The sequence below is a fragment of the Trachemys scripta genome, chromosome 4, assembly GCF_013100865.1.
Source record: "Trachemys scripta elegans isolate TJP31775 chromosome 4, CAS_Tse_1.0, whole genome shotgun sequence".
In the NCBI taxonomy this organism is placed as follows: Eukaryota; Metazoa; Chordata; order Testudines; family Emydidae; genus Trachemys; species Trachemys scripta.
In genome coordinates, this window is record NC_048301.1 from 105,260,794 (window position 1) to 105,288,404 (window position 27,611).

The 27,611-nt window shown below is 37.7% G+C and overlaps 1 protein-coding gene across 4 annotated transcripts in view; it reads right to left on the reverse strand.

The window, feature by feature from the left end:
- KCNQ1 (potassium voltage-gated channel subfamily Q member 1) overlaps positions 1–27,611 on the reverse strand; it is a 553,569-nt gene that overhangs the window by 155,111 nt on the left and 370,847 nt on the right. For all 4 annotated transcript variants that reach the window (XM_034770267.1, XM_034770265.1, XM_034770266.1 and 1 more), the window contains one exon: positions 3,568–3,643. In XM_034770267.1, coding sequence (XP_034626158.1) covers positions 3,568–3,643 — 76 coding nt within the window. The remainder of the gene's footprint in view (positions 1–3,567; positions 3,644–27,611) is intronic.

Below are 27,611 nucleotides of genomic sequence, written 5' to 3' on the forward strand. Positions count from 1 at the left end.
AGTGATGTATTCACCCCTGTGAAGACCGTACAGCACCTAAGCGGTGCACAGGACTTGCACGGGTCCTCTGCTAAGGGGTGAAAAAATTTCTACACAATTTTAAACAATCTTACAGACTTTATTAGTGAATAATATCCTTGTTATAGAGTTCTACAGAATGGTTTAAAAACGTCTATGGAAAGAATATTACTCTCTGTGGTGGTGCCTAATGATGCCATTATATTTAGAAGGTTGTGTTATAAAATGGCCTCAGAATTGTGCATACTTTTCGGCTTTACTCAAAAGTGGTCTTTTAGTGTAATATTTCACACTTTTACTTTTCACACCATTAGAAATGTCTGTGTAGTCTCCATTTGGTTTCTCATTATAACTTTTTAACAAGAAGTCTTTGAAACTGGGCTCTGGTTAACATTTGTCTTTGGCAGTCCTACCATCCATTGTTGACTGATACTTTTTTCAAAAACAACACTTAGCTACACAGAATTTGATAGCCAGGTGTATCCTGAATACATCTGGTGCAGTTTAAGAACCTTGCTGCATTGAGATCTATTTTGGATAAATTTGGGATATTTTCTTTACTCTTCCAACATCACACTTATGGATGCACCCTTAAAAAAATAAATATTTAGGCACTGATCTTGCAAACACTTAACTTTAAGCACAAGTAGTCCCATTAACCTGAGCTGAGTTTTTTTGATTTTCTAACATTTTTATTTTCAACAACAAAAAAACATGTATTTTCCATGGAAAGCTGACACTTTTGGCAGAAAAATTTCAAAACAAACAAAAAACCCCCCCACCATTTCTATGAAAATTTTTTGACAACCCTAATTCTAAACATGCTTACCATGTTAGCCTTCAAGATTACCATCATTCAATATTGGATTAATTTAAACATTGGGTTGGACTGGTTAATAGAAACTGTAGAGTCAATAGCTAGTACATATTTTAACTCTAAACATTTTATTCCCTTTAGACTCCACTTTGTGGGTATACAATAGAACAAAGTAGATTTGCTATACTGTACATTCAAATGTCTGATTTCTCCCAATTTGGTGGGAAGTTTTCAAAAGCACCTGATAAATTTAGGAGCATAAATCCAATTGAAATTCAATGGTATTTGAGGTCTTTAAGTCATATAGGCTTTTTTGAAAATTTTACCTTAAATAGTTTAGAACTTTTTTGAAAACCGACTCCTAACTTTGTAACTGCCAATAAAACTTTACTGGAAGATTCTGCAGCATATAATTAGCATATAGTATGGCCTTGAGGTATATTTCATTTAGATGTAAACTTACAACTTTTGAATGGCGAAGACTAATTGTTCAAGAATAATTACAAAGGTTGGGAAAGATAGAGAACATCCTTATGGGATTTGGATAGATGGCCTGGAACACGTTTTCTTTCAGATGGGAAAACATACAGCAGAATGGAGGAGCCAATCGAGTACCAAGCACAAACAAGTTTTAAGTATGAAGGGAATGGTCCCATTCTATTCAGTCCAATGGTTTTTCAGCTTCTATCTATCAAGTTATCTGCTGCAGGGGACTTTAGTTTACTCTCCAGGTGGATAATGTTGTACAAGGTATTCAGACATTTTCAAAATCTGTTTTTGACAAATCCCAGATGGGAAGTAAATATAAGGTGTGGAACTATTGTTTCTAAGTCTCTTAGTTAATACCATGACTAATCTTTGACACCGGTATGAACCCCCTTCAAATTTCAAGTCCCTGCCCCAAAACATGGAGGAACTGGATTTTTCTCAACTAAACGGTTGTAAGAATTATTTTTAATACGGCAAAACACCAACTATTTCCTTAATCTTGTTCTCAGAAACAGCTACACCATTTAAGTTGAAACTTTCCACAAAAATGTGACCTGTGGCAAAAACTCAGCATATAAAGTTTCAACCTGAACAGTTAAGGTTTGGTGAAGTTATAAGCAACTGGAGACGGGGCCTTATAGTGGGAAGGGTCAGGCAAGTCTAACCATAAGCAGCACTATCAGCTACACCAATAATAAAGGTTTCAGAGTAGCAGCCGTGTTGGTCTGTATCCGCAAAAAGAACAGGAGTACTTGTGGCACCTTAGAGACTAACAAATTTATTAGAGCATAAGCTTTTGTGGACTACAGCCCACTTCTTCGGATGCATATCTCTAAGGTGCCACAAGTACTCCTGTTCTTTTTACCAATAATAAAAAATATTCCAGAGGAGATTTTGTTTTCAAAATAATTAAACACTACCTAAGTAGTAAAATATCTTGATAACGTTTATAAATTTCAGTGGTGAAATGAGGGCCCAAGTTTTGTGGTTGCAGGAAATAAATGTCTCATTTTATTTCTTATTAACAAATGGTGCTTCTAAGGATTGCTAATAATTGTTGACCAACTACTTTTCACTTTTCAGTAGTCCCATCCCCTTTTAAATATTTAAAGGGAAGGAGTAACAAACTCATTTTAGATGGAGTCGATTGAATGTGGGAAATGTATTGTTATGATTATTAATAATGGTGCCTACGTCACTTTTGAAAAGGGGACTTAGGCTCCTAAGCCACTGCAGCACTTTTCAAAATTTTACCTATTATGCCTATTGTGCAAGTATTTTCAAATTTATTAATTGAATGTTTTACTATATATTTATTAATTAGAGTAGCAAGTACAATGAATGGAGCTAAGCTCATTTACCGCATTTCAGGCCCAATATTTTTAAATGTAAAACTAAATCATATAGGGGGAGATTTGCAAAAGGGCCAAAGGAATATAAAGGCACAAAGCCCACTGACTTCCATTAGTGAATTACTGATACAAGCTACACTAATATAAGCTATTCTAAATCAAAAAGAGTGTTGATACAGGGGTTTCTATTGGGTTAACTAAATTGGTTTAAAAAAACTCCACAGCTTTGACAGGTGCAACTTTTTATGTTGACCAGGCCAAAGTTAATTAGCCACTGTTAAATGCTTATGTATCCAAAATACCAGCAACTGAAATGAGACAGAAGAAATGTCAATGTAGACTATAGGCATAGAGATAACTGATTATCTCATGAACTTCGAAGGGGGTTTCTTACCTCTGTAGGAGGGGCAAGAGTAACAAAGCAGAAACCTTGCAGTATGCTAACAAATTTCCATCCCTGCCCCTTATCAGAACTTCATTAACATTGAGTATGAGATAGAAAACAAGGTTAAAGTAGTATTTTAATCTCTAAGCCTACTGAGTCAGCATGACAGTAACATACAACTCAGAATTAATGAAGACATATGAGAATGTTTGCATTGCAAGAAGGAGATGGAGATAACAGCAGGTGAAAGGTCAAGTCCATTAGCAGAAAACAACATTTTAATTCAGGCTGCATTTCAGCAGCTTAGCCTATTCCCAGTGTGTCCACAGTGGACTAACCTGCTGCTAAACAACCACCCTATTCAAGGAGGGAGAGAATAGTGGGTGTGACTCACCATTACTGATATGAATTGTGCTAGTCTCTTTTTCTTACATTTATAAAAGAAACAATAAGCCAGGAGTATAAAAGGACTTATTTAGAAAACTAGCCCTCAGTTCAAAACTTACCTGAAATTTTTTCTTTGCCACAAAGTACTGCATCCGTCGTATCACCTTAATGGCAGCACGGTGGTGTTCTCGCAGCCTGTAGGAAAAAATGAGACGAGTGAGTTGGGTGAAAGAGATCATCTCCAGCCATATCATCAGGATAATAACCTTCATTAAGTGCTTCAGTGACAAGTGAATGTTTATGCAAGAAGCAACACTTCCTCCTGTGGACACAACACACCATTATTGGGACCACACATACCAAAAAAAAAAAAAAAAAAAAAAAAAAGCTTTTAAAATCTGGAATTTTATCTCTACAGTTTATGCTACGATGTAATGTAATGTAACCTAGTTAAGTGGTGACCATATTAATCTCTCCCTGTGTCAGGTGAGCCCCCTCCCATCTCTCCTGCTTTCTCTTTCTCTCAAAAGCCCCAGACATGAGCATTTAGAACTTTAGCTCTCAGGTTTCTTTTTTATATACAAGCACCCTAGTATTGTAGCCTATAGTATAGCTTTTTCTTTCCAGATCTTTTGCAAGTATTTCTTCACTTGCACGAATTTGTTCTTTTAGGAAAGCCATCACTGTAAAATATTGTCGAGTGGTCAAATGCATGAATGGTACTATAGCAGTATATGAAACATTAACAATAAGTAACATATGGAAGATAAAAAAAATCCTCTATAAACTACAAAAAGAATCAAGAAATGCTAAGAACTTTATAATAACTGATTACCATAAAGCTTTTGCTTTTCACAACACATAGTATTAAACAATATACTTTATTTAAAATAGATAATAAAAATATGACAGGTTTTTCTTTATACTTTTAATTATATTTTAAAATTTTAATTGTGATAAATATATTTTCTTAACATTATAATCAGATAATATGTGTATGATTTATTCAAACGATTTATTCTTAATTGTCATTCTTCAGCTAACACAAATGAAAAACACTTAGTTTATAGACACACATTTGAGTGAATTTAATATACAAAGGTTCTTACCCATTATAAATGCATCATTTTAAACTGGGCTACTTTGACTTTTATTCCAGAAGCATTCAATGCTTCTACTAACTACTAAAAGACACAAGCAGTAGAGCAGTGCTAACCTTACTTAGATTTTCCAAACGTATTTTCTTTGTAATTTATTATCAGTAATGGTTGTTTATAAAGCCATATTTACACACATGAAGACTCCATTTGCTGCTAAATAGTGCTTTCGGTTTGTATTGAGCTGACAGCCTTCGTACCCTCCCTAGGATGGGAATCTCTCACAACAAGGTCCTTTACATGTTTAGGTCTCTTGCAGAACATAGTTCAGCAGTATGATAAGCCCTACACATAATCTGATTTTCTCCCCGAGTAGCCACAAATTTCCTCCAGCAAACAGTTTTTCCACGGTGTAATTGGTGAAATTCCACCTTCTGGGCAATACACCGTTCCCTCGATATAACACGACCCGACATAGCACGAATTCGGATATAACGCAGTAAAGCAGTGCTCCGGGGGTGGGGGGGGCAGGGCTGCGCACTCCGGTGGATCAAAGCAAGTTCAATATAACACGGTTTCACCTATAACGCGGTAAGATTTTTTGGCTCCCGAGGACAGTGTTATATCGAGGAAGACGTGTATTGCAAATGTTCACAAATTTGCTCCTCTCCCTATCTGGAAAACCAACCATTTTCATACAGAATGGCCATACTGCGTCAGACCAATGGTTCATCTAGCCAAGTATCCTGTCTCTGACAATGGGCCAGTTCCAGATGCTTCTAGCAGTTGGAGGTTTACGGACACTTGAAGCACAGGGTTGCGTCCTGACCATCTTGGCTAATAGCTTTTGATGGATCTATCCTCCAGGGAATTATCTAATTCTTTTTTGAACCCAGTTATATTTCTGGCCGTCACAACATCCCATGGCAATGAGTTCCACAGGTTGACAATGCTCTGTGTGAAGTACTTCCTTGTGTTTGTTTTAAATATGCTGCCTATTAATTTCATTGGGTGACCTCTCGATCTTGTGTGAAGGGGTGAATAACACTTCCCTATTCACTGTCTCCACACCATTCATAGTTTTATAGACTTCTGTCATAGTCCCCCTACTCATCTCTTTTCTAAGCAGAACAGTCTCCATCTTTTTGATCTATCCTCACATGGAAGCTTTTCTATACCTAATAATTTTTGTTGCCTTACTCTGCACCTTTTCCAATTCATATATATGTTTTTTGAGGTGGGGCAACCAGAACTGCACACAGTGTACAAGGTGTGGTTGCACTATGGATTTATATAGTGGCATTATGATATTTTCTGTCTTATTATTTACCACTTTCCTAATGCTTCCGAATATTCTGTTAGGTTTTTTGACTATGGTTGTATATTGAACAGATGTTTTCAGGGAAACTATCCACAATGACTCCAAGATCTCTCAAGTGGTAACAGCTAATTTTGACCCCATCATTTTGTATGTATAATTGTGATTATGTTTTCCAATGTGCTTTATTTTGCACTTAGCAGCATTGAATTTTATCTGCCATTTTGTTGCTCAGTCAACAGTTTAGTGAGATCCCTTTGTATCTCTTTGCCGTCTGCTTTGGACTTAATTAACGTAAGTAATTTTGGATCGCCTGAAAATTTTGCCACCTCACACTTCACCCCCTTTTCCAAACCATTGATGACTATGTTCAACAGCACTGGACCCAGTACAGATCCTTGGGGGGCTCTGCTATTTACCTCTCTCTCCATTGTGAAAACTGACCATCTATTCCTACCCTTTGTTTCCTGTCTTTTAACCAGTTACTGATCCATGAGAGGACCTTTCCTCTTATCCCATACCTTCTTATTTTGCTTAAGAGTCTTTGGTGAGGGACCTTGTCAAAGGCTTTCTTAAAGTCCAAGTAACTATAATAAATTGATCACCATTGTCCACATTTGTTGGCCCCCTCAAAGAATTATAATAGATAGACGAAGCATGATTTCCCTTTACAAAAGTAGTGTTGATTCTTCCCTAACTTACTGTGTTTATTTATGAGTCTGATAACTGTGTTCTTTACTATATTTTCAACCAATTTTCCTGGTACTGAAGTTAGGCTTACTGGCCTGTAATTGCCAGGATTGTCTCTGGAGACTTTTAAAAAAATAGCTGTTATATTAGCTACCCTCAGGTCATCTGGTACAGAGGCAGAATTAAGCGACAGGTTGCATAGTACAGTTAGTAGTTCTGCAATTTCATATCTGAGTTCCTTCAGAACTCCTGGGTGAATACCATCTGGTTCTGGTGATGGATTACTGTTCAATTTATCAGTTAAAATAGCTTTCCTCAGAAAAAATGCTAGTTTTTAACCTGGTAAAAATTGCCTCTCATTTTCATAACCCCTTCTCCATCTACCACATAAGGTTTTTCAATGCATCTGTTTTTAATCACTCTTTGTTTAATGCTAATGTTTACTTCTCTGAAAGGAAAACAGAAAATTGACACATTTATTTTATTCTTCTACACCACAACCCCTTTAGAAACTCCCACATAACACTTGTTGTTTTGCTAACACTAGAAAAAGAAGTCCCTGCATACAAGGCTCTCCTACTTCCCACAGATTAAATGTTTTTGGAGTGAAAGAAAGGAATAAGGATTTTAATTAGTAGCCAAGGTTATGATTCTTCGTTGTTTGATGTCTTCTGCAAACTGGTAACAAATGCTTTAGTAAATGTAGAGTTTAAACATTAACTCGTAATATTTGATTGTATGACCATTTGTGACACACCTGTAGTCTCTAGGCAGACAGTGGATGTATTAACAAATCTATAATTTCAGGGACTTCTTCCTACATGCATATTTGCCAACCAGCTGTACAGTACATTTTCATTCTCTAAGCAATATTTTCATGACTAGCTGCACTCTCCTGAAAATCTGACCACTTTTAACTGGGAGCTGAGCACTCTTGAAAATCTAGCCCCTAAATTTCACAGATTTGGACTTGCTTAGCTTTGACAAAAAGTTTTATAAATATTTCATGGGTAGGATCAGGGGGAGGAAGAGAGCTGAGTTATAAAAAAAGACATTTTCCTTTTGCGAGTATATTTACATAAAACCATGCATTAGACTATGATATACTGTTATGAACTTAATGGATATCTCTGAGGTAACCTGCAAGTAAATATGAGTGCTTCTAATAATCAAAAGAAGTAGTCAACACATCATCATCTTAAAATTAAGCTTAAACATTTTTATGGCCATAAAATCCAGTCCCACAGAGAATCACTGACTATGGCTTCAGGTGACAGACATCCCGGCATGCATTTTGCTGGACAGAAGCCAGGTAAGGCTTTTTTCCCCTTTCCCAGCAATGATTCACAGTTATTTCACTCACTCTCTCTTTCTCTGAACTCTTCCCCCCCCGCCCCCCTGGCCTTCTTTATTTAAGTGAATTTAATGTTGCTGAAAGACAACCCTAATGGCTCAAGTGTTCTTTCCACATGGAAAGCTTGCAATGCACCGTAGGCTTGTTGTTGGGATCATCTCAGGAGGTGGGAAAGATATTCTAGTTCTAATGTCCATTTGGTTTTCAGCCATAATATTGGGACTGTCCATTGGTATCAGTTGTGACAATTGTCTTGGATCTGAACCAAGAATTTATTTCACATAGCTGACTGAGCAACCATCAGCAAGCTAATGATTTTCAGTCACTGTCAATCTAATTTGAAATGAATTGGCTTCATGCTGTAGAGATGAATGACTCTGTATCCCTTTAACAATCCCTTGAACCACCTTTGTAAATAAATTTAATGTTCCTCATTTGAAAGGCTACAACACACACACACACGCACACACACACACACGTACGTTAGGAAAAAAACACAATAGTCTCAGTATTTTCCATCCAAGGGGTCAAAAAATTGAGTCTATCCCCCAAAAATAATTAGACTGGCTTAAAAATCATGAAATTAAAATAAATAAAATAAATAAATGTTGGTTACTTCTGACTTTCTGAGTCTTTATGAGTGCACTTGCTTTATGTTTTCAAGCCTCTCTCTGCAACCATGAGGGCCAGAAACCGTTTTTTTTTTAAATGAGAGCTGAGATTCTCATGTAATGTCATGATTTCAGCAACTGGGGCTTTATGGAAATTGCAAGAGTTGGCAACAAAAAGGAATGTCATTGGCCATTACAGATCTGTTTATCACAGTCCCTGATATTGCAAACTTTTATTCACATGCTTAACTTTACAGATGTGAATAATCCCACTGACTGTAGCTGACTAACTTGAACTTCAATGGAACTGCTCACCTCTGTAAAGTTAAGCATGTGCCTAAATGTTTGCAAGATTTGGGCTTTAGATTGTATGCCACTTACACAGACATTCTTCTTTCTCTGTGCTTTGTACAGCTAGCGGCATATTATCAGCTCTCAGTTAAAATAATAAAAAAATAATAATCAGGGTTATCTGTCCCATGCCAGACACTAATGTTTTTTTCATTATAAAAAGCACATAAAAACACAGGACATTTAAAAACCTAAACAAATGAAAATGTCACCCATGTTTCAACAGAGCTGACAATTGCGTACAACGTCCACATGCACAGATTATGATAGTGGAAAGCAAGTGCATAACAATGACAGGCACACTTGTTATTCTTTAAAGGATTTATGCTTATCAGTGAAAACCATGTGTGCATTTTGCTGAGATAGATCAGAATCAGTTTACCCTTGACAAATAGTTGATGAACAATATGTTACACCACATTTGGTCATGTCAATTTGACTGTAATCCTTTAAATGTAATGGAAGCACAGCTGCATTCAATAATATATATTCGGACACTCACAAACACCGTACACAGATCACATGAGATTTTCAGTGGGCTTTAATACATGGAATGGAGCTCTGGAACAACAAATATAACATTGGAATTGTTAATGTCATGGGAATTATGCTTCTGAATTGACTGGGGTATATATCCTTACAGGGGCAGTTTTAATATTCCCTTGAGAGCTGACAGCAATACTAGGCCAGTAGGGCCAATGGATTAACACAAACCAAGAGCATTTATATTCTGACATTTACAGACAAGGCTTTTTATTTGCACTCTAACATCAAGTAATAATGTATGGCTGTTGGAGGCACTCCTCATAATATCAGAGTCAGGGGTGAGAAAAACCTAAAACAAAACTTTGAGAGTCAAGCATCCATATCACACGTGAGATGAAATTCATACCATAGACTCTCTACTGTTGGGCTTTCTTCATTATTTCATTCTTTTCCTCTTTTGAAATTAGTTTACTCAGCTATAGTGGAAAGTTCCACTTGGAAGAACAATGAACTCTTCACCAGCCAATCAGAATTCTGAATCTGAAATGATATCCTTACCCCTTTAGTAAAACATCAGGGCTGCAGATCTTTAGATAATCCTACAGCATATGCTGATTCACTAGTGAGACATTTATAATGCTCAGCAAATACTGTAGTGGAGCCATTTGCTCTAAGAGAGATCAAACATGTCTTTGACCAAATGATCTTTTTTCTAACATAGTTCCCTAGAATTTCAATGCATTTACAAAGGTATGTCCCCATCCTGTAATCCTAAATTTACACAGACCAACAGTGAAGTTAATGGGATTCTGCACAGATGCAACAGTCCACACCAGCAATTCAGATTGCATATTTGGGGATTGAGGCCCCAGGACTGCAAATAAGCCAGTGGAACTCCCCATGAGATGTTGCTCTGCAGGAACAAGTTCTAAAAAGGAATCTCCATGAAAACGTCTTTTTTGAATGCAATCTCTACATGGGTTTCTAAATGCAGGAAGAAAGCAAGCTAAATGGTTTGCCTATTTTTGTACTCCAAGAAAAATACAACAATTTTTCTGGAAAAGAGGAAAATGTCAAAAGGTTCTTAGTCCATAACAGAATACACAATACTGGCATTAAAATGAACAATTAGAGAATTATTTAATGCTATGGAATTGGCTATTGCATATGTGCAGTGTTTTACTAATTTAACAATATGCATCATAATTAAGATACAGAAAATGATCTACATAATGAATTTAAACAGCTACAATTCATTGGGTACCTGTTGTAATATGTTCTTAGAAATGATGACTAAATATGTAGTAAACTGGTAAAATATATCCAATTTTCAATGTTTCTCAAGAGATTTCTTTCCCTTTTTTGTTCCTATTTAAAATAGGTTGTCATACCCCACTCAGGAAAAAAAAAAGCCAGGAAATTCCAAATTTAAAGTTGTCACTCCATCCCGAGCGCACGTCAATGTGGTTTCCTTGTTTGTTTGTTTTTCGTAATAACATGGGCTCAGGGATGGATTGGCAGCCTAAACTTTGAATTTCCTGCCTTTTGTTGATTTGTGTCACTGTCTTCATGACACATGTTTGGAACACAGTCTCTGATTTTGCATGTTTCTTGTCTGTTTATTTTTAAAAAGTTGCATAATTCACTAAGAGGCAGCATTTATTATATTTAAAAAATCTTCCTTAATTTCATATAAATTCTTTAGTAATTGCATTAAATAGTGGCTTATATGCTTGTTTCAGGAAAATGCTTCACGTACTGATTTAGTACTAATGTAAATATTATAGCAATGAGGCAAAGGAAAGGTGGTGCTAATTTCCTGTTGATACTGTTTGTATTTTTTGTTCACTTGCACAATATACTATCATCAGGACCATCATGTTTGCCACAGTCCTTCCAAGGTACACAGACACAGATATTATCTGAGGTTAAAGCTCAACATTGTCTATTCTGAATGAGCTCTATGAGAACTATGAAACTTAGCAGGAGAGAGTCACAGATTTATATCTTGTACAAAATGCCCATTTTTCTATAAATCTATCACTGAGTTGAAGTTGAGCTCAGTTTTCAAGCATGTTTAAATTCTCTGCCGTCTTCTTGGATTTTTGACCTTAGACAGAAATAAAGCACTAAGAATGAAGTCTGAAGTGCATTGTCTTGAAGTTTTTGGCACTAATTTTTATTTAGACTTGAACTTTATCTTTAACACATCAGATTTTAATAATACACTTTGCAAGTGAACTGGCCATTTTCCACACAGGCACAGAAAACTGTTCCTTGTAACAAAATCTGGTGGAAGAGATTCCGAATACCTACATTAAGCCATTTCATTAGTGCATTAAGTCTAATGAAATCTTTCATCATTTGTTCTCTAGAGGCTTTCAGTATAGAATTTGCTATGGGCCAGGGTTATTCTTGTCTTTTCACACATTCTGTCATTCCTTGCACATTATGTTTGAGGGAGCTGCTCATTACTGAGCAATGTTTTAAATGTGATGGGTTGAAATGGATTAAGTTGCATCTTCATACATTATATAACAGGAAATGCTTGACCACAGTACTAGAGACTGAAATCAGAGTATCTAGCTATTGAAAACAATGTGTGCTACCCGGCTTTCTTTTATTATTATTATTATTATTATTCATTGTTAGAACTTGGCAACCATTATTTACTTCAGATATTTAAGAAAGTAGACTTTTGTAAGAAACTTTATGATTTACTGAGAGCGCTCAGCAAAAGAACCTCACCCATAAATGATTCATTAAAACATCTTGAGGATGTATTACTTAAAGCTGCCCCTAAGTGTTGGAAAAGTACAATGACATTGTCAGGACAACATGGGTCCAAAATTTACAATTAGTGAAAATAGGCTTGACCAAAACTTAAGATTAAATGAAATGTTTCTATAGTCTTTTCAAATGTATGGAAACTGCTTATTTTTAAAGGAATAACTTTCCCTCTGGTGTTTGCAACCCAAACATTTCAGCCTCCTGCTAATATATGATTAGAAACTGACTGCAAACACAAATGAAATTGATTAGTTTATTTTTTCAATGGCCACACTGGGTTAAATGCACGGTTTATTTTTTGCATAAGTGGTGACAAGATTTTAAAAATTCTTTCAGATTTAATAATCAACTGTGTTATTAGTAATTAGATCCGGGTAAGTAATTTTGTCATGAATAAAGTATTTATTTAAGTTAGCCTTTTTCTCTTTGCAAATTGTCCATGAACAACTTATAATTTTCTCAAACGTATTCGTTATTCTAAATACTGAATCATTCAGTATCACCATTAAATAATTTCTGTGATAAATTCCTGGTTTGTAGTTTGCACATGAGTAGTTTGTTGCACATACCTAATGTTAGAAATATGACCAGTTTTGATTAGACGTATAGATTGCATAACGTTGTTTTTGTTCCCTGATTAGGGGAAGGTAATTGTTTGGCTTTCAATATGAATACTACAGATTACAAATTCAAAATTCAAGCTCTCCAAGAATACTCTGCCATAGTCCCTTCAAACTCAATCTTTTGGTTATCATTTCCACCAATACATTATTTGGCTATAATATTCACTGAATGTGAACATAGCCAAAGGAAATTAGATAAAATTTTGAAATAATATTTGTGGAATTTTCCCCAGTATTCTCTCAGTTCCATTAGCAACAGATAAGGAAATCTGTTTTTTTAAATATATGAATTTTAAACCCAACAGTGTCCCTTCAATGCACTCCTATTTCTATTTGACACCAACTGTCAATTCTGGTTCCTTAAAAACAAAAACAAAACAAAACGTAACATGGATTTAAGTCAGAAATCACCTATGTAATTTATCAATCTCCATCCTCCTCTGCTTTAGAGACAAAATTGTTAGTTTGATTTGTGTTTAAGAAATGTGTTTAATGTGTTTGGTTAACAGTAAAAACAAAGTACTTGCTAATAAAAAGAATTTTCAGAAGAGAACAAAAATTTGTAGAGCATCTTTCATACTGAAGGTTATAAAATGATTTATATGGTATTAATTATAGTTGGTGACTATGACAGTGATTCAGGAGAGCATAACTATTTAGAACAGAATTTAAGATTTACTTAACTCAACGCCACTTAAGCATATGCCTGAATGCGGTCTAGAACAGGATGGTAAAGCACATGCTGAAGTGCTTTTCTGAATCTACATCTAGAAATGATTTAGCTGGGGGTTGGTCCTGCTTTGAGCAGGGGGTTGGACTAGATGACCTTCTGAGGTCTCTTCCAACCCTGATATTCTATGATTCTATGCAAATGTAACAGCCAGTATGAGCTCAGCAATAGGTAAGGTGAAGCACAATTGGTATTTGTAAGGGAATGTTGGCCAGGACACTGCGGACCTTGGTTTAATGTCTCAAGACTGAAGCATAATCTCTCTTTACAATGCAGCATCTCATTTATACTGCAGAACACTAACAGAATTGGGTAAGGAACTCAAGTCCTGGTCATTTTACAGCTGGATCTTCCAAGAACAAAGTTCTGAGAAATATTTTCATGGCACTGAGAGTTTGGGCAAGGACTTGCACACGATAAATCCTCCTGATGACTATTCTCAACTATATTGTTCTGTGGGTGTCTTCTGCCTCTTCCCAGGTCCTTGTGGATCCCCCTCAGCTGTCCCACTATTATTATAGCACACCCTCAAAGTCCTGTATTACAATCACCATCTCCTAGCTAAAAGAGAATAGAACAGGAATCCTATCAGAGCTCACTGTTTCAGTTCTTTAGCTGGTCAGTGGGGGACATATTTATACAGAATGCAAAATATTTTAAAACCAGCTCTGCCTTCATTAGTTCTTGTATATTTAATGAAGGACAGCTGACTATTTTAAGTGCTGATGAGATGCAAACACCATAGTTAAGGTCATATACAGTCTCTCAGGGCCAAACCCTCTGCTGGAGTAAATGGATGCAGCTTCAGTTATTTCATTGGCGTTCCACCCAATTACACCAGGAGAGAGCAGTGGCCCTCTCTGTGAACTCTTGGGCGGGAAATTTGGTGAGAGCAGACTCTCTCGTGAGATTTCTTGTGCTTCCTGAACAGTCTCTGATATACAATTTGACACTGCTGTTTCCACTCCTGGCACCAGGATTTGCTAAGTTGCACCAAACAAACTAAAAGTTGAAAAGAAAATAATCATTTTTTTTTTAAACTCCACAGAGTTAGGGTTTGGGGTAAAGATATGAACTAGATCTTATTTGATCAGAGATAATAGTTCACTCATTCCTATCAGGCAAGCTTCCTGATATATAATCACAGTGACCTCATTTCTTCTCTGTCTACGACATATTAAGTCAGAAGAAAGACTTTGTTTTTTACATTGTTTCAAGGCCAAAAAATTCTACACTAAATGGACACAAGTGTGATTATAGACAAGTAAATAGTTCATGGCACTCTCTTATAATCCTGGTCTGACAAAATTAAGCTCCTTTTCTCCAGACACATAGGATAGAGTGCAACAGGGCTATAACTTCATTGCATGAGAACTTTCTGAATACACACATTATTTTGCATCTACTGGCTAAGAGTACATTTTACTTTAAAAAGAATACATTTCACTTTCTCCTCCAGCAGAAAAGGTGACTCCTAGATTTTACTTATATGGGAAAATAATGAGCCAAAATTAGTGGTGATAAAAAAGGCTGCAGAAGTTGGTCAGAAAAAGGGTATAAGTGGTAAAGAAGTATACCTTGCACTTATCTGGCATCCAGTGGATGTGCAAAATGAGTGCAACTTGCATATCAAGGGAGTAGAAGGTACGTAGCAGAAAAACTAATAGGAAGGTACCAGCATAAGAGAAAGCAGCCCTCCATTTCGTACTTGTTCTATATCCCCTGGTTTGATGCTCCACCTATGGCCTAGGCCCACTGGTATTGAATATCCTTTGAATTAGGGTTACCATCCGTCCGGGTTTCCCCGGACATGTCCGGCTTTTTCAGCCTTAAATGGCCGTCCGGGGGGATTTCTAATGAAGTAGAAATGTCCGGGATTTCTCCTCCTGCGGAGTGCGGCGCAGCTGATTGGACGCCTGGCTTGTTTGAAAGCCGCTCGCAGCCACTAGGGCCTCTAGCAGCCAGAGTCCCTCCCCGGCTCCTTCCTCCCCCACAGAGCAGCTCAGAAGTGTTTAGTCCACATGGAGCCTGCATTTCTCCCTCTGCTGGGTGAGCGGGGGCAGCAGGGCAGGCGGCGGGGGTGTGTGTGTGTAGAGGCTGCGGGGGGGGTGTAGAGGCTGCAGGGCGAGTGGGGAGCAGGGGGCACAGAGGCTGCAAGGGCGGGGGAGTGCAGAGGCTGCAGGGCGAGTGGGGAGCAGGGGGCACAGAGGCTGCAAGGGCGGGGGAGTGCAGAGGCTGCAGGGTGAGTGGGGAGCAGGGGGCACAGAGGCTGCAGGGTGAGTGGGGAGCAGGGGGCACAGAGGCTGCAGGGGCGACGGGGTGCAGAGGCTGCAGGGTGAGGAGGAGCAGGGCAGGCAAGCAAGGGCATAGAGGCTGCAGGGGCTGCGGGGCGAGTGGGGAGCAGGGAAACACTTAGCAACCCCCAACCAAGATCAGAGCGGGAGGGAGGAGGGGGAATGCGGGGTGCTCAGAGGAGGGGGCAGAGTTGGGGCAGGGACTTTGGGGAAGGGGTTGGAATGGGGGTGGAGAAGGGGTGGGGTTGGGGCGGGGCCAGGGGCAGGGAAGGGGCGGAGTTGGGGCAGGGCCGGGGGTGGGACCAGGGCCCCGTGGAGTGTCCTCTTTTTTAAATGTTTGAATACGGTAACCCTATTTGAATGCCAAATTGGTGCAAGTTATACAACTTTACTACACCATATGTAGCTTCTATGACAGCATCTCTCTCTGTTGAATTTGTCCCTGAGATTTCCATGAGCATTGTACCCACTCCCCCCAAGTCTGAATTTAGCCTATTGTGTTTAGTCTTAAATTGGATGGTCTAGAACACCTACCATACACTGAACACATTACTAGAGCCCTGAAAATCTGCGGATATCTGCTTTATATCCGTGAACCGTGTTTGTGGACCGCGAATCGGATGCGGATAGAAATTTTGTATCCGTGCAGGGCTCTATACATTACATAAACTATTTAACTGAAACCTGTAATACACAGTCAATGCTGACCTTATCGGACCAAGATCTTGAACCAAACTCATCAAGAGGGCTTTGGATGTTTGCTTTTGCTGCATATTGTAGTTTATTTTAACCATTTCCCCCATCCCCCATCTTAATTAAGACTTGCCATGTAATGCTACTTCCAGTTAAAATCTTATTTAACCTTTCTTGCTTTGCGACAAAAGGAGGAATTTTTTATTGTATCAACAGTGAAAGTAGTTCACTGGGGAATTGTGCTAGGTCAAAACAATACTGAGTTGCTTCTTATTAAATTACACATAATGGCTCCATTCAGGGCCTCCTTCAATTTTCTTCCTCCTGCTCCAATAATTTTTTTTTCTTTTAGTTGTGGCGAATAGAGAGGCAAAGGGATTTCCTACTTCATACAAAGAAATGACAGGCAAATGGCCAGATTCATTGGTACACTCTAGCTTCTTTGTGCTGCTTCAGCAAGGCACAGCAGTTGAAGGCTTGACTATACCCAGCAGTTCTAGACAACTGAAACTACCATCCTCATAAAATTATGATTGACTATGGTCTTGCCACCCTGCCCCACAGCCAGCTTTGCTGTTACAATGAGAGGAGTCTAAGAGGAAAAACATCAGAAAGCAAATGACCATCACCTTAAATGGTCACAGTCACCTTAAAAAAAAATAATGGAAAGGGACATGGATAATGTATTTCAGGGGTTCTCAACCTTCTCCACACACACAATGAAGCATTAGGATCCCTTCTCCCATTTAGCCATAAAAAAGGGAAGGTGGTTGCAACCCTATTGAAGCCTCTCTGCGACTCCTAGGCTGAGAACCCATGTGCTTTTTCATGGCTGTGTGAAATATGTCCTGTGTTGTTGTTTTTTTTAAAAACCCACCCTACAAGGCCAAAATCTGCACTGATTTACATCTCGTGCAATGTCAGAATTCAGTGGGATTGCATGGGTTATTAGGTTAGCACAGCTTTTGGCACACTGTCTCTATGGGAGTTTTGGATATTGCTTACACAGAATGAATGATAAATGTGTCGCCTTGCAGCTACACTTTTTGGTGGGTGTATCCACTGAGAAAAAAAAGCGATAGAGGACAATAAAATAAATCTCTTGCAAACAAGTGTTTTAGTTTGTGAAAGCTGAAACAACAAGTATCTTAAAAGTCAGGTTAGATGGGACTGTGATATTGGGGCTTTGTTTCCCATTTTAATACCATCATAAGAGCAAAAGATAGTTAGAATCGTAGCTCGAAACCGAAACGTTTAAAACTGGAAGTGCTTTCAAAGATTTGTTGCTTTATAATGGTGGAGAAACACATGGGATTTCGACTTGTGGAGAACAGTCTTTCCCTATAAATCACAGAGTAATCTGAAACCAAGAAACAGCACAGGGGCTCACATTTATGGATTTAAAACAGATGAAGAAAAAACTTGCTCTTAACCCTTTCCTTATAATTTCTTCCATGTACAAAATGAACACTAATACACAAGGTCTGAATGAAAATTAACATGGTAAAAAATTAAGATCAATACAATCCTGAAAATGCCTAAAACCTCAGCTGTTTGACTAGCTTCCCTTAGGTTACAAGCAAATAATTGTCCTAATGCAGAGTATTGTAAAATAGTTAGAGCATAATCCACTATTCGGACTGTTCTTTCATCAACTTTTATTTAAGCAGTTTATCTTGTGGAGATTAGGATCTCTTTTATAAAGAATGAACAGCAAATGCAAGCCTCTGGTTTTGAATGTCAGGCCATATTTCACTGGGAAAGCTCTAACTAGAAGCCTGTCGTCTCACCATAAGGTTATAAGCTACTTAATCAGGCAAAAGGAGAACTAATACCAACACATTAGCAATAATTTCTCCAAAGAAATTTGTAATAGCACTTGCACAATATAAGGAGGGCTTATTTATTGTCTTTTAAGGCCTCCACCTAGTACCCTGGTGTTTATTTTGGCTTTTCATTCAGTCCTTCCCCATAATGTATTTGATGAAAGAATACAACGCTGCTTATTGGAAATAAGTACTTAAATGGATGACGTCCACATAAGGAAAAACATAACAAAATATCAGCACTGCAAAGAAACTTCAGTTTAAATGGTGTTAAGGGAGGAGTTTCGGGACCACACTCACTCAGATTCAGTGCCTGAGTCCTAAAAAAAATAAGTGCTGGATTGGAGGGGCACGATGTAAGATTTTTGAAAACTGGCTCTTGTTAAAATTCCAATATTTTTAGCATGAATAATCATTGGTTTACTGTACAATGATCGGAAGTGCTGGGATGCTGTTCCAGCTCCCCCCGCCCAGCAAAGTGCTGGAATGGCGTTCTGTAGTGTTCCAACATGACTTGAGCTCTGCTTACATTCATTTTTAGGTACAATCACATGATGAAATGTAGAAATGGACCAGGACTAAAATAAAGCATAATTCTATGTCAAGACAAGCTTCTGTACCAACAAAGCATCCTCCAGGGAATGAGGAAACCCTAACCAACCAACCTAGTGCCTGAGAAAGGGCAGCTGAAGAGAAGGATAAGAAAGATAAAGAGAATTTTTTTTGGCCAGCTCTAACATAACTCCCTCCATGTACATGTTGACAGTGCTCATCAGTTGTAATCAAACCTTTGTCCCTTTATTAGCCCTGATTTAAGGAAAGCTTAATGTGCTTTTTAATCCATCTCTGTTGATGAAGCAGATGAGCACATGTTTGTGTGCTTTCCTGATAAGGGATGTTTTTCTGATCTGAAGCCTTGAACACAGAATGATGTTCACATGTCTATATGTTTCTGATATTACATATATAATACCTGATCTTATCAAAAGTGTACAGTAGAATAAATTGATTAGTGAGAGTTATTGTGTATGTTATAGTAGCACCAAAGGTCCCAATTACGATTGAGACCACATGCTCTGATGATCACAGTGCAGACATATAGGCAGACATAGTCCTCGCTCCCAAGACCATACAGTCTGAAGTCTTTTGAGACAGTTCTGTAAAATTTGCGCTTCCTCTGTAAGTGCTAATTTAGCAAACGGCAGGTGAGGAGAGAGGTTTAAATAAATTAGCACAAAAATATAACTTTTGCCACACCAAATAATGCCTCAGCAGGTTTTTCAACTAGTATAAAAATCATCATGTACTTTATCAGAGAAGAACTCAAACCTAAACTCTGGATTTGAGCACATCCAGACTTTAGGGAAGTTTGGATCCAGATCCAAAAAGTCAAGGGGAGTACTCATGTACTAAAAGCTCTGCACATGCTGAAGTCATTGCATGATCAGGGTCTAAATTTGTATTCACAAAGCTTTTATGGCAGCAAAGCTGAATATTCACTTGAGCAAAACTTCAGGCATAAACTTATACACTGGGTCGAAACTTTTTTTTTTTAATTGGCCCCAAATGTCTAATTTTGCCTGTGTAATCTAATGGTTGAAGAATATGCTGTGTTAATGCTGTTGCAAAAAGAGAGGGGAAACTTCGTGAGCTGATACGCTGGAAATGGAAGCTGACTAGGGCTAACTATTCTGGTATGTGAACTCTATTTCATTCTGAGGCTTTAAAGCACATGTTTAGTTCAAACAATGTATTTTAGGCCTATAAATTGTTCTCTAGTAAGTTTTATATGAAAACATTTTAATTACCGTCTCTTCTGTAACCATTCTCCCTCTCAAATCAGATGCTCCCCAGAACTGAATTTATAAAAACCCTATATATCTTAGACCGTAAGTTCCTCTGACAGGAAAAATGTTGTACTCAACGTTTGAAAGGTGCTGTGTAACTATGTGATCGGTATACAATAAATCATCATTAATACCAATGATAATTAACTTGTAACAGGGTGACAGTGAAATATTTCTTAAAAATTGGTATACTTAATGACTTTACAGTTTCACAATCAGCATTTCCACAAAACCTAATGCAGTGCTCATTAAGGCCCTATCCAATACCCATTGTAGTCAATGGGAGTCTTTCTATTCACTCACGTGGTCAATGCGGGATGGGGCTTTTCATCTTGAGACAAAGTACTTATATGTATATATACCACTGAAAAATAATATTACGAGTAAAGATGATGTTCAAAGAAATAATTTAACTAACATTTTCCTTGGCAGTCTCAGTTTCTGGGTCTGAAGATTAAACCATCTCTTGTGCCTAAAAAAAGTCACTGTAGCTCAGGATGGAGACTCATCAGCTGAGAAACATGGGGAGGCTTGCCCTGGTAGTGTCCATGCTACACTTGTGTGAATCAACAGAAGACTTCTTACTCAGGATTATCAACATGCACTTTTCATTAACACAAAATATACTGCAAAATATTACATTGACCTGGAGTGACACTTTAGTTGGCATTTTGTTTTACTCTTTTCATGTGCCAAGTAGATATATCCATGACTACAACCAGGTTTGCTCAGGTTGCTTTAACCAAAAAAAGCAAGACCCTGACACAAATAACTATACTCTTTTGAGCTATAGCTGTTGGTCCAAATACTCAGCTAGTAAAATTGGCATAGCTCATTTGACTTCAATAGGCAGGCCAAGACAGTAGATGACATCTCCTCTCTTTTGAGCAACACTGCATCTGACTCTTTTCTCCTCTGCCCCTCCGTGTTACTGTTATTTATTATCCCGCGTTTCCACATCAGCCTCTCTCTCTGATTTTGACACTAGGTGTTTTCTCTTTTCAATCTCTTGCACTCATCCTCAGTGACCTCAACTTGCTAGTAAATATTTAAATAAATAGTAAATATACAGAGATTTGATGTTGATATATGATTTTAAATTTAGTTTTTATGACACAAGTATTTTATTTGAATCCTTATTGTAGCACTATTATCCTTCGGCATTAGAGCCATTGGGAGAGGTTCCAGTAAGACTGAAAAATATAGGCCTGGAATATAATTGGCTTTACCCTGTCAGGCTACGGGTTCACAGTACAGGTTAGATGTGCATTTCTTTTCCCAGGAGTGGGATGATATATCTGGAGAGAGCGAGAAAGCAAGCAGAATGTACATAAGCCATGGATGAAATGGCTTCAGAAGATTCAGATACATAGGGGACATTTGCCTTTCCCTGCATACCCTCTTAATTTTCATTACTCTTCCACCTGGTTTCTTAAACTTACTGTCACTCAATTAATTTATGGAGGCCATTAGTCAGGGTATATATAATGCTATAGATATTTCTTGCACATTAGTAATTATCAGTGACTCACCTTCCCCATGTTGGAAAGTGGTATTATTCTTGCTAGAGTGGATTGCATGTTTTTCTTTTTTTTCCTGATTATTCAGGTTTCATATAATGTACACATTTATGAGCTGCAGGAGGAGTATTAAAGGAAAACTATGGTTCCCATCTTTTCCTACTATTCATAAGATTGTCCTACTTTTTGGAGAAAAGTGCTTATCAGCAATTCATGGACCCTAAAATTTTCTTTTGAGGCCCATGAAATGTTCCTATGTTGAGACTATGTGAAGAACCATGAACATGTCATAATATTTTGATGCAATTTCATCATGTTGTGAGCAAATGAATTATGTTACTAATGGTTTAAATACAAATGGGCAAACCAGTTAGGATAAAAGAAGAGCCAATCAAACATCACCTAGCTTTCAAACCAAAAGTTGACCAAATGGTTCAGGAAACTGGGTAATGGCCTTTCTCTTTTAGGCTGCAGCAGGAGTTTGGATGCCACCCAGACTCACAGTAACTGGAAGTTGCTACAAACCGATGGTTGGTAGGTGCCTTATGCAAAGAGAACTGTCAGAGTTCTTAATGGACTGAAAAACACATCACCACAAAAGGGTGCTAATTGGCAACCTGGTTGGCTGTCTCAGAAATCAAGGACTGAATGATAATGTCCTTAGGCCAGAGTTATATGAGCCTTCCAGGCAAGCTTACTCTGCTGCTGCTGCTCATTTTGGGTGCAATTCATCCTTGTGCCAAGAGCCAACACAAGATCAATGCATTATTTACATCCCGTTCAAAATAGGTCTTAATGTGAGGGTGAATTGCACCCTCTGTGGATAGAGAACTTCAGCCTCTAGCACCTCTCAGGAATGCTAGAGGCCAGACTTTTAAAGGTATCTAAGCACCTAACAACACAGACAGGCACCTAGGGGGATTCTGAAAAGCTCGTTTGTAAATCCCACTAGGTGCCTAAACACCTTTAAAAATCGGACACTACATTCATACAGAAATAATTTGAAATAACCTCAAACCAAACCAGAAACCAATACATTTTTAGTTCTGAGACGTTTCAGATAACTTTCTTCAAGCTAATTTTTGTTTGTGTGCAAGCCAAGACTTGAAGTTCAAGTGCTGAAATGCCACAAGAAAGACTGTTCCTATGGAATTTCCAGCCCTAGTCAAAGGCAGGAAGAACCAGAAAATTCATGTGAAACCCTGTTCCCACAAGACTTCCAGTCCAAGTTTGCAAACTCAAGAGATTTGGATGATTCTGAAAGACTCCATACCTTAGGATGTTTACTGGAAGCTTTGAATGTTTGCCTATCACTAGTCCCATTGCAGGTTTAAAGGTTAGTAAATGGCAAGGTTCGGTATGTCCTGCAATTGGCCTGCCTACACCATATCTGATTTTTCATTTATTAAGAGTGCAAGTTTAAATATGCCTCAGCTTATTACCCCCTCCTCCCTTTCCCTTTCCCCTAGTTTCACCATGCTCATCTCTCGGAATGAATGTGTATAAAAATAAAGTAAGAGTAAAGAGGGGCAAAAGATGACTTGTATAATTATGTGGTTAAGCTATATTTGTGTTTCTGTGTGAATTTATTTTACTAGTCTAACAGGAGAAAAGTTCTTGAAGTGCTCTCTCCCTTCACTGCAGACTGGATTGAAAAACTTCTAAAGTGCTGCCTTACCAAACAAAGATACAGAGCCCTGAGGAGGATGGCTTGTGTGCAGCCAGGCCTGGAATCAGGAAAGCACTTAAGCACATGCTTAAATGCTTTCCTGAATCTGGGGCCAAGTGGATGCCATGGTGTCGCATGTATTGGAGAAGCACTGCAGTGGAACAGACACAGTCAATTGTGTAAGCTTCAGCTTAAGATATTGTACATTGATAAATGACAGCATTAAAGTGCCATACAGTAATAAGTAGTATTCCAGGCAACTAATGCCACAACTGAAGCCAGCTATTTAGAGTAAAAAGAACTGTTTGAGAACTGCATTTTTATTCTCCTCAATATGCAGGATAGTTAAAATAAAGCCTTGCAAAAGTTCAGTTCTGATCACAACAGTTGGTATTTCCATATGGTACACACAGTTAGCAGCGTAGATAGACTACTTACAGACCAGATTCCCCCCCGCCCCTTTCTTACTAGCCCAATGGCCTCTAATTTCCTACCCAATTATGGCCTGTTGCATATTTATAAATTTTGATTAACTTTTATGGTTTTACCACGTTAGTTTTCTAAAATAAATAAAATAAAAAAAAAATAAAATCATCAAGACAAGACTATCTGTTTGGTTTTCAGTATAAAAATATATTGATTATTTTCACCAAAGAGACATGTAGACCTTTCAAATAAAAGTGGAATTTTTTTTCTTTCATATAAAAAGTTACAGTTAATATTTCACTGTTCACAGTTTTAACTGGAAATCAACTGATTTCCTGTCATTGTGCATATACCTTTCCTTGATTAGGATACAGTTGCTTGCACTGAGCTGTTATTTTGTTTGTTTTTAACAACAACAGTATATTGGCCTATTTGTTTTGAAGAGAAAAAGCAGACAAGTAATGGATGAAATTTTGCAGAATTAGGCCAAATTCTGGGCTAACTTCATACTCTTTTTAAAGTCTGAAATGCTTGTGTGTGTGTGTGTGTGTGTGTGCGTGCGCACGTGTGTGTGTGTGTGTGTGCACAAGTAAAACCACTGCATACATATTTTGTAGCCTTTCAGTTTAAAAATATTCTATAACATCTGCTATATTACATCCCCAGTTACTAAGAGAGTCTTAAATTAAGGCACTGAGATTTCATACTGAAGTATAAACATTATTCATCATGTCTTTGTAACACAACCCCCCACTCCCCAAGTGGATGACTGGCAGCAAGAATGGAAAACCTGGGACTTTTGGATCTAAAAGCATGATCCTGTATCATCTGAGTTAAAGGATACAGCAGGTTTGTTAGCCCAAGCCAGTAGCTGACTCATAAATCTCTAAGCCACTAGAGAGGGACGAAGAGTCACACTGTGTACATGTGGATGATTTCTGCATTGCAATAAGTATATTTATACAGAACCAATGACACTTCCAAAGTCCTGACCCAGCATGCCCTGGGCTGAAAAGAAAACCTGGGATGGATTCCCTAGGGGTAGTCTCTTCAATGGTTTAATAGAATTTTCTATGGTACTTCTCACAACAACTTCAACAAATTTTACTTCCTGGCACCTCTGTGGGCTAGGGAAGTATTGTTATTCCCATTTTACAGAGGAGGATCTAAGGTACCGAGAAATTAATTTACTCATCCAAGGTCACATAGAAAGTATGCGACAGAGCCAAGATAAGAACCCAGATTCCCATAAAATTATCTAAACATATTTGGTTGTTTCAAAGTCCTAGTCAAGAATCTGGAGGGATGTCCACAGGATACTATGGCCAATACTCTAAATAATATCCTACTTATCAGTTTATGCAACAGAGTGTGTAGTAATGAAAATCTGGCCAAATGAAAGAAAAAATGGGGAGGGGTTTGCTGGTATTAAATTCAATAAGAACTCTTCCTTCTCTTAAGACTTTTCTGTAAACAATTTACAGTGGTAATGAATTTTTGACAAAACAATTATTCTGATCAGTGTGATCAAGATATGGTTAAGGAAGTTCTTGGAACTATATCGGTCTTTCGAGAAGAGATCTGAGTTGTCTGAGGTAGTGTTAGCTGAACATTAACTGAACAGCTGGTGTGGCCAAGGAGGAAAACAAATCCATTGAAATATATCAATAATACAAACCACCTTCCAGTCAAAAAATGCATTTACAGGATGCTTAGAGTGGGCTTGCATTTTGTTTTCCCGCACATCCTGAAGCAAGTGCTAAACAACATGTGCTAGCCAGCTCTTAAACAGAGCAGAAAGGCAGGGAAATCCTAGCAAAAAGAAGACATTCTAAAATGATTTCTCACTTTTAGCCATTCAGTGAAGAACAACTCTTCCATGTGAATTAGTGTTTTCTCCCAACCCTGATCTTATTGAAGTCAATAGGAGTTTTTACATTAACTTAAATTGGATAGAATATCACCTATTATCTTCAGGTACCTGGATGACTGTCTCAACTTCTGCAGAGAGTGTCTAACAACAAAATCTGAGTATTTCCAAAGAAATCAGAACTGCTGGTGAAAATACTTCCAGTGCATCCCACCCCGGAAATTAAGCATCATTAAATGCGGTGGTCCCCAACTTTGTTCAGTATATTGTCAAAAAACTTTTTTTTTTTATAAAAGTTTGTATTTAAATCTCTATTTGTAAAAGTTATAATATCCTTGAATACTCTCCCCACATAAAAGGCAATTCTTCCTGGGTCTCTCTCTCATGATAAGAACCTCATTAGTCTGGAACAGACTGTTGGGTTGGTCATGGAGAAGTCTATTCCAGACTAATGGATTGACTATGCATGCAAAAATGTTTTTCCATTTATACCCCTTACGTTGTCCCCTGAAGAAACACGTGGGCAGAAGGATGACACTTGAAGACTAACTAGTAGGAAAAAGAACATATACGGGTGCATGAGTATTTCCTGACCACGTCTCATACGGTCACATTGTTGCTAAGGTAAACTAAAGTATATTCTGAAACAAAGACAAAAAATTATACCTTCCCCAGTATACAATCAACTGATGACTCAAATGAGTCACCACATATTTATGCCTTTTCTGCTCAAAACAGTATTTCAGGAGCTGAACAATTTTCTTCCTTAAAGACCAGAAAAAGAGAGAAGTGCATTATAAGTGAAGAAAGTGCTATGTAGTGGGAGCCAGTGACAAACTCTGCCAACAAAATTTCCAGAACACTTTTAGATATTAGACTGTCTACTCCCTCCCACCCCCCGCCACTCCAATAATCTCCTTAGGTGTGAATTGTTAACCTTTTAATGATAATTCCTAGCATGAGCTCCAAAATGATGAGGCAGAGAATGCAAAATCTATTTAAAAATGAGTTCAGACAGAAGCTTTCTATCCATTTGCTAATTTGTCTTTTCGTAATTTCCAGATACATCTCTTATGATAGTCACTCAGTATTTTACTTTAGTGACTTACTCTTTGTATTTAATGTAGTTACTTTAGTCCCCTATGAGCTCATGAAATTATATGGATTTTTTCCCTGTAATTATAATGTTCCCATGCAAACAATTAACAACTTTTCCTCACAAGATTCTGCTTTTGTAAAAATGAACGAGATTGTAATTGGCAGGAGAACAGCATTGTTAGGCTCACCAAGATGTAAAATAAATAAATAATGGGTGCAGTCTATGTTCATTAGCCCAAAGCTGAACTAGTATATAGTTGACACTGAATGAAAGTAACAATAGTTCAGCCATGTGTTTTTCTTCTGTAGATGTTCACGTAGAATTTACTGTACCCACTTTTCTCAAACATTAGTAGCTTGAAGATTCTATTGAACAATTGACTTCACTTATGATCATTTTATACAACTTGTATTGAATTAAGATTACCTGAATGAGTAGTCTGACAGAACTTCACATTTTCACAAATGCACAATTAATAGAATACAACCTTGCTACAAGACCCTTGTCCAATTCTTTAACAGACTACAAATATGCGGTTGGAATGTATAACTATTCTGCTACTAAGGGTATAAAGAATAACAATGGTAACAAGAGACACTGTTAATTCCTAACATTCAGCATTACCTTGCTTTTATAAAAGCTCTTCCTTTAAGACTTTATTGCCAAGAGTAAAAATGTGATGTTGTGCACATAGAAAAATTTTATAGTTTGAGTAACTCTTTTAGGCCAACCCCAAGTGTTCAAAAATCATGAATCAGGCCCTCCCCACCCCATGAGATTGGCTTAAAAACCATGAGATTTTAAAATATATATTTATAGGGGTCGGGGGAGGAATGGTGGTGGTATTTGCTTTCTGGCTTTTAAGACAT